The sequence below is a fragment of the Prunus mume genome, linkage group LG5, assembly GCF_029339155.1.
Source record: "Prunus mume cultivar Tortuosa linkage group LG5, ASM2933915v1, whole genome shotgun sequence".
NCBI lineage: Eukaryota > Viridiplantae > Streptophyta > Magnoliopsida > Rosales > Rosaceae > Prunus > Prunus mume.
The window spans coordinates 14808352-14821606 of NC_142702.1; the positions used below are offsets into that span (position 1 = coordinate 14808352).

The 13255-nt window shown below is 39.3% G+C and overlaps 3 protein-coding genes, 1 long non-coding RNA gene and 2 other non-coding genes across 7 annotated transcripts; 2 read left to right on the forward strand and 4 right to left on the reverse strand.

Moving 5' to 3' along the window:
• The first annotated feature begins 35 nt into the window (after positions 1–35).
• On the forward strand, positions 36–1151 carry LOC148917075 (putative glutathione S-transferase). The gene is made up of 2 exons (XM_089051717.1): positions 36–416; positions 616–1151. Exons 1-2 carry the CDS (start codon positions 108–110, stop codon positions 976–978), a joined length of 672 nt encoding a protein of 223 aa, XP_088907843.1. The 5' UTR covers positions 36–107; the 3' UTR covers positions 979–1151.
• A 637-nt stretch (positions 1152–1788) lies between these two features.
• On the reverse strand, positions 1789–3270 carry LOC107881244 (uncharacterized). The gene is made up of 2 exons (XR_001677910.2): positions 3010–3270; positions 1789–2476 (listed from the first exon to the last, which is right to left on the reverse strand). It is a non-coding gene; the product is annotated as an uncharacterized LOC107881244 (long non-coding RNA).
• Positions 1790–1894, reverse strand: LOC148917076 (U6 spliceosomal RNA). The gene has a single exon (XR_016127541.1). It is a non-coding gene; the product is annotated as a U6 spliceosomal RNA (small nuclear RNA).
• LOC148917077 (U6 spliceosomal RNA) lies at positions 3058–3160 on the reverse strand. The gene has a single exon (XR_016127586.1). It is a non-coding gene; the product is annotated as a U6 spliceosomal RNA (small nuclear RNA).
• Positions 3271–3967: 697 nt separating the features above from the next.
• On the reverse strand, positions 3968–10031 carry LOC103331297 (uncharacterized). The gene is made up of 8 exons (XM_008233919.3): positions 9893–10031; positions 8622–8735; positions 7985–8471; positions 7561–7653; positions 7046–7279; positions 6493–6595; positions 5110–5339; positions 3968–4401 (listed from the first exon to the last, which is right to left on the reverse strand). The coding sequence occupies exons 3-8, from the start codon at positions 8302–8304 to the stop codon at positions 4170–4172; spliced, it is 1212 nt and encodes a 403-aa protein (XP_008232141.2). The 5' UTR covers positions 8305–8471; positions 8622–8735; positions 9893–10031; the 3' UTR covers positions 3968–4169.
• A 279-nt stretch (positions 10032–10310) lies between these two features.
• On the forward strand, positions 10311–12556 carry LOC103331299 (scopoletin glucosyltransferase-like). 2 transcript variants are annotated; one of them, XM_089051714.1, is made up of 3 exons: positions 10311–11529; positions 11972–12039; positions 12176–12556. In XM_089051714.1, exons 1-3 carry the CDS (start codon positions 10311–10313, stop codon positions 12242–12244), a joined length of 1356 nt encoding a protein of 451 aa, XP_088907840.1. In that variant the 3' UTR covers positions 12245–12556. The 2 variants fall into 2 exon arrangements, with proteins under 2 accessions (XP_088907840.1, XP_008232143.2); XM_008233921.3 differs by having other exon boundaries at positions 10311–12039.
• Positions 12557–13255: the final 699 nt, after the last annotated feature.

Genomic DNA, 13255 nt, shown 5'->3' on the forward strand with positions numbered 1-13255 from the left:
AAGGTTTCATCAATAAATACAAGAAAGCCTAGGAGACCTTCGCCAAAGTCCATAGTGAATGTCAAGCATAAAGGGGTAGGATATCATAGCTCAAATTAACAGCAAAAATGGCAGAAGTGAAGGTCTTTAGGACATGGTCAAGCCTTTTTGCTTTGAAAATAGTTTGGGCACTGAAACTAAAAGGTGTCCCATATGAAACAATCTATGAAGATCTTTCAAACAAAAGCCCTTTGCTTCTTCAGTATAACCCTATTCATAAAAAGGTTCCAGTGCTTGTGCACAATGGAAAACCAATTGTTGAGTCACTTATAGTTCTTGAATACATTGATGAAACTTGGAAGGAAAACCCCTTGCTGCCTGAAGATCCTCTCGAGAGAGCAGCCGCACGCTTTTGGGCCAAATTTGGTGATGACAAGGTAACCTAAAACCACTCTTTCATAATCAGATATTTCCATGCTTGTAAAACTTAAATATGGCACAATAATTTTGTACTACTTCGCAAATTTTCATATTAAGTTTCACATACTTGACTAAGTTTTTCTAGGCAAAAAATAAAATATTTTTCTGTTTGATTGTTTTGGTTTGGTTTGGTTTGGTTTGTGATTTGCCATGAAGGTTTTGCCATCTATTGGGGAGTCCGTTACCAATGAAGGGAAAGAGCAAGAGGAAGCTATTGTAAAAGCCAAGGAGAACTTGAAGTACTTGGAAGAAGAGCTAAAGGGAAAGAAATTTTTTGGGGGAGAGAAGCTTGGATTTGCAGATATTGCACTTGGATGGATTGCACACTATGTGAGTGTGTTTGAAGACGTAGCCGGCATGAAATTGATAACAGAAGAAGAATTTCCATTCCTATCAGCATGGAAATTGACTTTTGCAGATGCTCCTATAATCAAAGATAATTGGCCGTCTAGAGAAAAACTCGTCACCAAATTTCAGGCTATCCGTGAGGATGAACTTTTGAAAAAAGCACCAAAATGAGATGTTTTGTGACCATTTCATGAATGGAAACGAGGGGAAGAGAGAGGATCATGGATCTTTGTAAAATAAGAAATCTAAATGAGAGTGTGTTTAGGAGTATTTTTATCATGCCAAAGACACTTCTTATTGTGTATGGTTTGGTTGAACTATGTAAACGTGTTTTTCTTCTCTCTTTTTTCGGGTTATCGTAGCACTTCTGGTCTATTAGCGTAAGTGTTACTGAGTGAAAGGCACCAGACAAGTCCTAATTAAAGTCTATAATAACCTCCATGAAGCATTTACCGAAACAGGAAACAATTCCAGGAGAAACAGAACAACCTAGGGTGACTTTGTAGAGAAAATAACAGACGCAAATAGAATTTACTAACTCAAATGGCTTGCAATTTGCAAATATGGAAGTAAAAACTCAATGGAATTCATACCTTGTCTGCTGCATTCCATAACTTCTTGGGTTTTTACATCTAATAGTGTCAACATTGCCTCGGTTATATAGCAAAATTGGAGATACCAAAGTGTAAGGATAAGCTAAAGATCATTGCAAGCACATACTTTAACAATTTTGTAAGGGTCATAGTAATAGAGGCATTTTATCACACACCTAGCGGGTGAGAGCTTTTGACATGCATTTGATTTGAAAAAGTACTTTGAATCCTAACTTTTACTCACACCTGGAGGATGAACGCTTAGGCCGATGAACCATCAAAGCCTATAAATGCAAATTCTCATTGTTCAGGTAGCTTATAAACCCTCTGCAACTGCATTCAACACCATGGAGAAGGCAGGAAAAGAAATATATCGCAAAAAGTGCCAAAAAAATTTGGACCATTTCTCGATTTATGCGTGTCATCCTTGCGCAGGGGCCATGCTAATCTTCTCTGTATCGTTCCAATTTTATCGGATGTCCCCCGAAGGGGACAAGCTTTATTGTGAATCGGTTATATATAAAGGTTTCACGAATAGCAGAGTCTTCCGATATGGGACTTATGCTGCCTCCTTTTTAATAGTTAAGCCGCTTCTACCTTTAGTTATCGGGCCCAATGGTTAAAAACCCGATTTGCAACAGGATAATTCTAACAGTCAACGAGTTTAATATCTAGTTTGCCTTGCCCTAAAACAACTGCAAAACAAAACCAATACCAACCACAAGAGTGATTCTGCTATCTGGTTGGGAAGGGCACAAACAAAATTTCTCCACTGCATCTTTGAGACTTGCATGGGATCAATCCATGTAATGTGGCAGTACTGGATGCACTCGTTTTTGTAATCATAACACGGTTTCGAAGTATAGGATATTATGTAAAACATGGATTGTAGATGACAAAAAATCTTACAGAAAATGTGTAAAAGCTCCACAAGTTAATGGTTTTAATGTCAAAGCCAGTCACAATGTCAGCAACTGATCTATAATCTTCTGCAACTAGGGAAACAAACGATAGCCGATTCTACGCAATGTACGAAAAGCTTCATGTCTGAATTGCGGCCCTAGTATAGTTGAGTTCTGCAAGACATACAAGTTGTAGTCCATAATTCATGCAAGAAAGAAAGAAATACTTTAGTCATTGAAGTTTGTAGGCCAACTTTTCATACGCATTTCATCAACCCCAAAGACTGAACATTCAGTCTCTAAACAATCAAATACTTGGAAAAAAAAACATCGTTTTAATACAGAAAAGTAATTTGAAGATGAAAACTAGAGAGTGGAGCTCATGTATGTTGGTTTTATTGAACTAAAAGAAATAAAGTTGAATGTAGCCTCTCTCAACACTTTGAACCAAGCAAAACTGATATTGAAATGAATTGCATATAAACCCATATGCTATCTTGCCTTGTGAGCATTGACCAAGCAAGCAACACCAGCAATTCCACAGGAGTGTAAAAGGGATTATGTAAACATCATTGAAGAAGTGCAAACTTGATCAATGTTATAAGGGCCATAGTAGCAGAGTCATTTCATCAAACAGCTGGTAGGCAAGCTTTTGACATGCAGTTCATTATTGAAAAAAAAATATTGAAGACTCTCTTGACTCAAACCTGCAACTGGAATAGGATTGTTGGAAAATCACACGCAAAAAAAGCCAAAAAAATTTGGACCATTTCTCGATTTATGCGTGTCATCCTTGCGCAGGGGCCATGCTAATCTTCTCTGTATCGTTCCAATTTTATCGGATGTCCCCGAAGGGACGAGCTTAATTACGCAACGTATGTATATAAAGGTTTTGCAAATAGCGGAGTTTACCGATGTGGGATTTATGCTACCTTCTATTTAATAGTCAAGCCGCTTCTACCTTTAGTTATCGGGCCCCAAGCCCAATCTCCAACACACACTCCACGTTCTTTAACTATTGGGCCTTACATTGTGAAAAGAATTATAGCCCCAATTTTTCATTGCATACATCCTAAGACTTCTTGATTAACATTGACCTGAGCCTTGGAGAGTTTTTTCCAGGTACAAAAATCCCCAGTGCCTTGTACAGATCTAGTCCCTATATCAAACCGCCCCAGTCATTTCTCCATTCCAGGTATTAATCTTCGGCTTAACTTCTCTTTCATGAGAAACTAAGCTCCAATAGTTTAAAACCAGATTTGTCACAGGATAATTCTAACAGTCAACGGGTTTATTATCTAGTTTGCCTTACCCTAAACAACAACTGCAAAACAAAGCCAGCACCAACCACAAGAGTCATTCTTCTGAGTGGCAGTCCGGCAGCACACTCACAAGGGTGGGATCAAGTCGTATAGCCACATGGTCCAGCTTACCGGATATAAGAATTTCTACAACCACAGCAGCCTTCGCCACCCATGATGGAGCCACAACACAACTGATATTTGAACTAAAATAATGACAATAATAAAAGATTGTTCGCTTCTTGTCATGGCTGTTTTGAGCAAAATGAAATGCATCAAAACTTGTTGTCTACTGAATTATAGGATATTGGTATAGCCATGAAGTGAGAACAAAAAGGCCTGGAGCTTTGGAGTAAAAGACTAGTTGGTACCTCCTAACAATTATATACTGCTACATAACTGCACTAATCATCAAAAACATATATACATCACTTCTCTGATCAACACTCCAGAAATCCGATACAATGGGAAAAGGTAACTAAAAAACTTAACCATGTTGACTTTCTTACGAAAATAAATATTTTGAACACACGCAAAACCCCCTTATATGCAACAATGAACAACACTCAAAGTGTTTGCTTGCCATCTTCATCCATGGTAGAGACTGGCATTTTCCATAACTTGGAGTTCTTCTTTGGGTCATCGGTAAGACTGAGATATGTATCGTCTTCTTTGAATGTTCTAATGAATTTTTTAGCACCCATCATGATAAGCCTTTCAACCATGAACAATTGGTAGTTATTTCCAATCACAGGATCCAAAATGTGGCTAAAATTTGATGAGTAAGCCAATTTGTATCTGCACATAAAATAAGAATCACGGTCAGATGCAATGTTGTATGATAACCTTAATCCTGAGAACAGTTCTTTAGAGCCAGAAAGGACCCTTTTGATTGGCACAGGTATAATGACTGTCAATTCACAAAGCAGTTTACCCCGATTGACATGAAAATATATTAACATACAAATAATACCTCTGCCCCTTCATAAGAAAGAAATGTAAACGCATGAAAATTCAGTTTCCATTGTAAAACTTGAACCAATGTTGGAAGCTCCCAGTTAAGAAATAGTAACAGGAGGAGCATATTACAGTAGTTCAACAATCAATCATAGTGACACGTGAAAGATTCTCTCATCAATATTCAGAACTCCAGCATCAAATAATTTAAGCTCATTAAATTTATCTTTTGTCCTGACTTCTGTAGTCTCAATCAATTGAAAAGTTCTTAGGTGAGAAAAATAATAAGTAATTTGAATCATGGACATTTTCTGTCAACGTTATCCTAGACATTTTCTACTAATGGTAATCCTGAGCTTAAATTTCAGACCCAACCAAGCAGTCCTCAGGGCTTATTAGGTTAAAGTGTAACTGCTAGAAGAAAAAACACGAAAGAATGAGAAAGCAACCTTTAACAAAACATGCACGGAATATTGTTGGTTGTAGCACATAAACACACAGATTTTCATCTTTAAAGTAGATGGTCCAGAGAACATGAGAAGGATGTACCTGACTGTGAGAGGTGAAAAAAATCCTGGCATCCTTTCATTTGAAGCAATAAAAAGAGTTCGTCCAGGTGGGACCCATTTTTCAATTCTGTGGAGAATAAACTCTGGCCGTGTATCCCTGTCCAGATGAGGATGCAGGGTCCTGTCAACACCAAACCTGTCCTTCCTGGTCTTAATTTTATCGCCACGACGAACATGAATTGCATCATAATCACCAAGGAGTGCCTTAATCTGTGGAAATAGTTTGATCAAAGTCTGTAGTGGCACTGACATGTACAGGAAATAATTCGAGGGCAAAATGCAGAAACAGAAGGACCTATGGTAATTTTGCAGAAACAGTTACATACAAACATAAAATTCTTTCTTAAAAATCAAAATGCTATAATGGACTTATTATATACTACATACTACAAACTTAAGCAAAATAGAATCATAAAGTATTAAAATGCAGACCCATATATCAGGAATATTGTGCCTCCTAGCTATTTATAATTTTATTCCATGATGTTGACCACAACCACAACCACCACCTTCACCAACACATGCTGTAAATTATTTTTTATGCAATTGTAATAGGGGGGGTTACATGGTAAATCACATGTCCTGTTCAGCTATTTAGCCATTATCTTATGGGCATCCTGGTCTCTAATTACTCAAAACACGTGTGTCACTCATACCATCATTCACATATGATATACATTGTTACTAAACTTGAAATAATTTCCAACTCTCAATTGTATTACCGTGATCCTTGATAATTTAATGTGGTTTTTAATATTATGAATCATTCGACAACCATACGTGAAACAAATTCTTTGTTTTTTCCTTCCTTCTAACATGCACAGAAAGAGGAATGCTGAGATATTATTATTCATCGAAATTCATTTCACTTTAAAATGTAATAAATTATAATCCATTTCAAGTTCCCAAAATCTTACAAAATAAGATACTCAATATCTGGCGAAGATTAACCTAAATGAATAGAGCAACTAAAGTTGAGGTAAAATTCCACAATGCAAGTTGGTGGGTACAAGTAGTCAGATAAATCAACAATTCAGGCAGCAATCAAACATCTTACAAGTAGCCACTATAAATTGTGAATACTAGTTCACAATCATACTCTAAACAGAACCTACAAACTTAAGTGACTAGAGAGTAATAGATATTGATGTGTTTCCCAGCAACAATTCCAACTTTAGTTCCAATGCTGATTGACAGGCTGAAAAAATTCAGTACCCAATTACTGGAAGCTTTAGTTACAATGAATATAACTCAGAATCATGTTGCAGAATAAGAAAACAGAAGAAAGAGCATTTGTTTGGAAGCTTAATGTAATTGTATCAAATATGGAAATAAAACTTCATGGGATTCATATGACACATACCTTATCAGCTACGTTCCTTAAGTTCTTTGCTGCCATTGAGGGGAGAAAGGAGTATGGCAAAAGTACAGCACTACGGTCGTTCCGATCCTTGCACTCCATAAACCTAAATGGCTATCATTATGAATTCCTCAAACAACCAAGATTGAAGTTTAAGTAATACTCACGTAACATAGCCAAACGAAACAAATTTTAGTTTTCTGAACAAAGTACAACAAACGCAATCCAAATAATGCAGTCTTTCAAGAAATATAAGTGATTATTTAAAAAAAGAAACACATCAAACGTATCAAACATCCTTATCAGGGCCATTGCAACAGGTTCATTTATAGTTTCAGAAAATATTATAAACGTTGAAATAGTCTGCAAACTGTATTTGAAGGTCTGTCTTGCATTAACTAAAAACCACATTTAACTTTTCGTAGTAACAAAATGCAACCACAACTTTGATCTCAAGTCAAGCGACAGCCACATCATTCAAACAAACAAGCAGAGGTTTTGTTCCCTCAAGAAAATCTTAAAGCTCTCAGCAATAAATGAAAAAAGAAGAAGTTACCATGACAGAGGGCTTGCAGTTCTGTTTATCAGCAAAAGATTTGAGAAACGACTGTTCTCTTTGAGATCAACACGACTAACTCGTTCCACATGAGCAACTCCTCTAGCTCCCAACTTCATACTTGTTGTTAGCACCTGATACCACAGTTTTGAATTGTCTAAAATTACTGGTACAGTGTCCGATATGAGGTCCATATCATACAAAGAGTCCATGGAACAAGACTTTGCTGCCCACCTAACAAGTAAAAGGAAGCCAGTTCACATTGTATGCTATGTGCACTGTGATTAATAAAAATGTATTTACAAACACTATGGAGGGAAAGTACACATCTAAACCTATCACGTCTCAATATTATATTTCTGAGGAGATTACAAACTTGAAACAGGAAATTAGCGCCATTTTCGCAAAAAGTAGCAGTAGAATTCTTCCACAGGCCAAAAAAAAAAAAAAAATCTCTTGAAACCCAATAAAGAAGTTCAAAAAAATAAAAAATAAAAAAAAAAAAAAAAACTTACGTTTCTTCTGAATTTGCAGTATTTGAGCGACGAAGGATCCCTTTCTTATTGTGTATTGGGTTGATACACATTCTGGAAGGCATTACCAAGGTTCTGCAAACAACAGCAGTAAAATACTACACGAGATTACAAAGGTACTCAGCAGATATGAACCAGGTGATGAAGTTCATGGACATTGGGTGAGTAGCTCTGTACTAACTATGATGAACTTATTCCAAATTTATGAAGCAAACCAAGACATATGACAATTGGTTCATGCCAAATCCTATTCCTAACCCATTAAACTAATCCTTATCATAATAGAGCCAAATTTCCACAACTCTCGGTTTTCCCATATTTTTCTCAGCGGTCACAGAGCATAAACTCCAAAAACAGAAATAAAAACAAAAAGAAATCTAATAATCCAAGAGATGACATGAAATACCTCTTAAGGAACATGGCCTCTTCAAAAGCACACCGGAGGCTGGACTCCTGGTGGCCCAGACCTTCACAGGATTCACAGTGCTTTCCAGGGCAATCAATTCTGTTACCCCAGTAGAGGAACTTCTCGTGGCCATTCTGGTCATTCTGGTCATTGTTCTCGGACTTGGTCACATTTTCTAGGCCTTCTGGGGAGGATACAGGGTTTGTGGAAATGAGAGAGGCAAGGAAGAAGAGGAGCGCAATCGCAGCTATGCAGAAGGCAGGGAAGATGATTGAGGAACTGGGTCCCGACTTGGACTTTAGGGTTCTGTGAAATGCCATTAGAGTTGGACAGGGGCGGAGCCAGGATTGTTTGTTTGCCTGGACTAAACCTCTAAACAAAATATAATTTGTTCTTTTTCAAGAATAGAGGGGAAAAATAATCTGTGAAATGCAAACTATACAACTATTCCCTGTGAGTTTACGAGTCATCAGCTCCCTTTTCCACACTAGGACAATTGCAAATGTAGCAAGATGAGAGGGGAAAATAATGCACTGATGAATATACAGGTATTTGGAGGTAGATACAGCATAAGTGGAACCATAAATAGAGCACACACTTCTAGAACTCTAAATGAAATGAAAAAAGGGATGCTCACAGAATCTGTGCAAGCAATGTATCCTGGTTTCTCTTGATGGTCTATACTGGCACAAAGTAGAAAATCACCTCAACATACCAGAGGGCAGCAGCAAGGAAGACACCAACAATAAACCTTCAAAAAAGTAGAAATCTTTTTTAAGTTTGCACAATACAAAGACCAATTTGCTCAATTAAAGTAAGAATTTATCTATTCATGTTGTATTAAGCACCTAGTAACCAGATGGGGATTAATTAGTTAGTTTAGAATGGGGATTAGTTGGTTAGCTTAAAAAGTTAGTTCATTTAGTAGGGTGTTGATCAACAAATACATGTCATTCTGTAATATGTTCTTCATTGATTAAATGAATAAAAAATTCGGTTCTTATTTTGTTTCATACTAAACTCTTTGTTACGATCTTGGAAGGTAGAGGTTCAACCATGCTGTCGATTTCAAGTCAGATTTCATGGTGTGCAAATTTTACAACATTATAAAGCCTTGATCAACCTGTACCATGTTTTGACTAAAGATTTCCATTACTAAGTATCATCCTAGCCAAGGGTGGAAGCAGGGCTCGGTTAGGCTGGGCCAGTGCAGGATTATGAAAAATAAAAAATTGAGTGCTAATTTTTAGGAAGCTCGCCCATCCTAGCGATAACAACCCCATCCTCCTGCAACAAAACTTAGCCTACCCTCTCCTTGAGTTCCCTAAGACACAAGTCCCTTGGTTCGACTCCCGGGCAACCCATTACAATTAGCATATGGAAATCGTGTGTACGTAAATCCAAATTTTTTAATTCATTTCCAAGCCACCCACACATAATAGATGAAAAACAGAAAATTATAGCCCATCTCTATGAAAATTCATGTTTCCGCGCTCGATCCTACCATGCTAGATGAATTAGAACCTTCCCTTTTTCCCCCGGACCATTTCGAAATTTTGTATTCAAGGACATAAAAACCAAATGTCCATCAATTTGTGCAAGGAAGGCCACACTTCCCTGCCCGTCTCACAGTAAATTGACGTTTCTGTAATTTGCGTAATGTGAATAAGATTAAATTTGATATTTCAATCCAAAATCTAACAATATCCTGAGCTACATTGTCATCCTAAACAGAAATGAAAATACAAATATGTCCAAACAATTTGAAGAAATAAAAAACAGATTCAAACGGAAATATGGATCTAAACTCATTTCCACCACAAAATTTGATCCAAGCAAATTTTTTTTATTTCTCAACCCTCTGTTCAGGAATTCTGTTGAAATTTAGAACAAGAAAACAAGAAATACCTTTGGAATTGCAGTACTCGGAAGTGTGGCACTGGGGGAGTGAGGGTGAGAGTGACAGAAAGGAAAGATCAAAAAGAAGAAGGGGGAAGGAACCGCTCGTCATGGGTTGGGCTCACCGACCCGCTAGGCGTGGGTGTCTTACCAAAATTCTTAAATTTGAGCATGGGTGTCCATAGTAACAGGCCCAAAGGTTAAAAAGGCACGAGCTTTCGTTCATTCAGTTATGAAAAGGCTCAAGCCTTCATGGCTGATATTTGCTGCTTCTGTAGCCAAGTATTACATCTGCAAGTCAACTCAAAAGTCAAACATTTTTCAGCTTGAAGCCTTCAACTGTTCACTATCTCCTCCTCCTGTAATTTACAAACCCAACCCATCATCCTCAACAGTCAATTAACCCCAAGAAATTTGAAAATCAAGCATGGCGGACGATGTCCGTGAGATCTTTGTGGTTTCAGCAGCTGGGCAGGGCCATCTTCAGCCTTGCAAGCAGCTCTGCAACCACCTGAACTCCCGAAACTACCAAACTACCCTCGTCGTTCCTTCCTCTCCCGCCATCCCCTCCTCCTCTTTCACCCTCCAAAACCCGCTCGTCAAAATCCTCCATCTCACAGCTTCCCCGGGCCTACCCAGACCCCGATCCGATCCGCTCCGCCACAAAGCAGCACAAGAGCTCCACGACCACCTCACCGACCTTTCCAACGTTCCCGATAAGCCCCTCCCTCTCTGCGCCATCGTAGACTTTCAAATGGGCTGGACCAAGGATGTCTTCTGGAAATTCCACGTCCCAGTGATCGGATTCTTCACATTCGGCGCGCACGCCGCCTCCATGGAGTGGGGCGCGTGGAAGGTCCGAGCCGGAGACATCCGACCCGACGAGCTCCGCCTAATTCCCGGCCTACCCGATCACATGGCTCTCACGATTTCCGACATTAAAAGAAGGCCAGCCGGTCCGCCACATGGCGGTGCGAACCGGCCACCCGGCGGAGGAGGAGGGGGTGGTCCGCCTAAACCGGGAGACCGGCCTCCGTGGGTTCCAGAGATAGAAGGCTCCGTCGCTCTGATGTTCAACACGTGTGACTTCCTGGAACGTCCGTTCATTGAGTACATGAAAACCCAGATGGGGATGCCAGTATGGGGCATGGGCCCACTCTTGCCGGAAACGTACTGGAAGCCGTCGTATTCACTGCTCCTCCCTGACCGCCCGCCGAAACCACACCACTGCCGGCAATCAAATTACACTGAAGACGACATCGCACGTTGGCTGGACTCAAAGCCCCGCGGGTCCGTGTTATACGTGGCATTCGGCAGCGAAGTGGGCCCCACAGTAGAAGAGTATCCCCATCTGGCCAGTGCATTGGAGGAGTCGACCCGGCCGTTCATCTGGGTCATCCAATCCGGGTCGGGTGATGGGTACTACCCAGAAAGGTTGAACAGCAAAGCGGGTGAGAGGGGTTTGATAATATGTGGATGGGCACCACAAGTGTTGATACTGAGCCATAAATCAACAGGTGGGTTCTTATCACACTGTGGGTGGAATTCAACTGTGGAAGCCATTGGCCGTGGGGTGCCCATTTTGGGGTGGCCCATTAGGGGTGACCAGTTTTACAATGCCAAGTTGGTGGCAAAGCATCTCAAGGTTGGCTATGGAGTTTGTGAAGATTTTACAGAAATGGTTAAGAAAGAAGACATAGTGGAAGGGATAGAGAGGTTGATGGGTGATGAAGGGGTGAAGAGACAGGCCATGGAGGTAGGGAAGAGGTTGGAGGACGGGTTTCAGGCGAGCTCCGTGGCTGCATTGGATGTTTTTGTGGATTTTATTAGGCCAAAAACCAGCTCAGAAGTTTACAGAATAGTTTGATGGGTCAAGTATGGTTTTTGAAGCCTTGGAAATTTTGATGGGGTCGTGGTATTTACTACTGAATCACTCATCAAAAGCTGGAGCTTGGAGCTTCACAGTCTCAGAAAAAGAATGAAAATTCTTGCACGTATACAACAGTTGGATTGCATGACAATTGTTCTTGCATATACTCTGTTATACACAAGCCCTTGTAGTCATTCTGTCATTTTAATATTAAACATTTGGTTACATTCAAATTGCTACTTTCCATATTTCATCGTACCTCCAGAGTATCATGGTTCAGAGGCAGGTAAGTGTTCAACTTCAAGCATTGAATTCATTTCCCTATGGCTAATGCATGTCGATTGTCGAAAGCCAACTAAGCTTAACCATGGTTCTTACATTCTTCCTTTAATAACGTATGCTTGTGATTTGTGTTTCTGCAGCATCTATTAATGCACCAGCCCATCTGTAAATCCAATTCCCTGCTTCCTTTTCATTGTTATAGGAAATAAATGAATCCAATTCCTTGTTTCACACTTGACATTGGCTTCTCTTGGATTTCAAGTTCAGCAGAAGGAGTTTATTATGGATGGCAATTGGTAAGGAGTTGGTGTGTTAGACTTCTTATATGGCCATATTATTTTAATCCCCATAGTTTGGGTTGTTTTTTTTCTCCACGTTGGTGTTCATAGTTTAGATTTTATCAGTAGTACATCTCTCTAAGCTTGCATTTGGTATACTCTTATTTGTAATAAGTTGGAACTTCTCCAGTGAGCTGTTTCTCTCAAATTTAGAGATGTTGGTATACAGTTTTTCCTTCTTAATGTGTAAGTGTATCTCAGTGATTATGACGACACTACAACGAGACTCGAACACACACAAAATCATTGTGTTGCTTTGACCAACAAGACTATAGTTGAGCTGGTCAGGCCTGTGCTTTTATCCCGCATGGTATTGGGTTCGATTCCGCGGGATACCTATGTAGCTATTTACTAGAGTTTTCTGCCTCCTAAAGATTGCGAGGTTCGACGGAGGTTTCAGTTGCGAATCCGAGTCTGCGAAGCAGGTTTATGGTGAACTTCCGGGTATGCTTCACACAAATATAAATATGAAATATTCGCCGGCAAACATGAAGATGATGATAAATGGATTTGGTTAGGGTTGACTAGTATTAAATAGGAACATGAAATGATATGAACACAACTTATTAACATGAAGTGCCACCTCTACCGTAAATTTTATCAACATTGAGAAATCGTCAATCGGGCGGTAGGGGGGCAGTTGCCCTTCCTTCAGGGCTAAAGAATCTCTAACGATGTATCATGTTAGTTGTGTATGCTGCATTGATAGATGTCATGAAAAGCAAAAGTAAAATGGGATGGTTTTGGTTTGTGATTTGGATATAACGTTACACAATTCGAATACTACCTAAATATTTGGATTTGTTGTAAAATAGGCAGAGTATGAAAGTACCACTGAATATTAGGGTGAAATTGTATTTGCTCTTATGGTTTTACACTAGT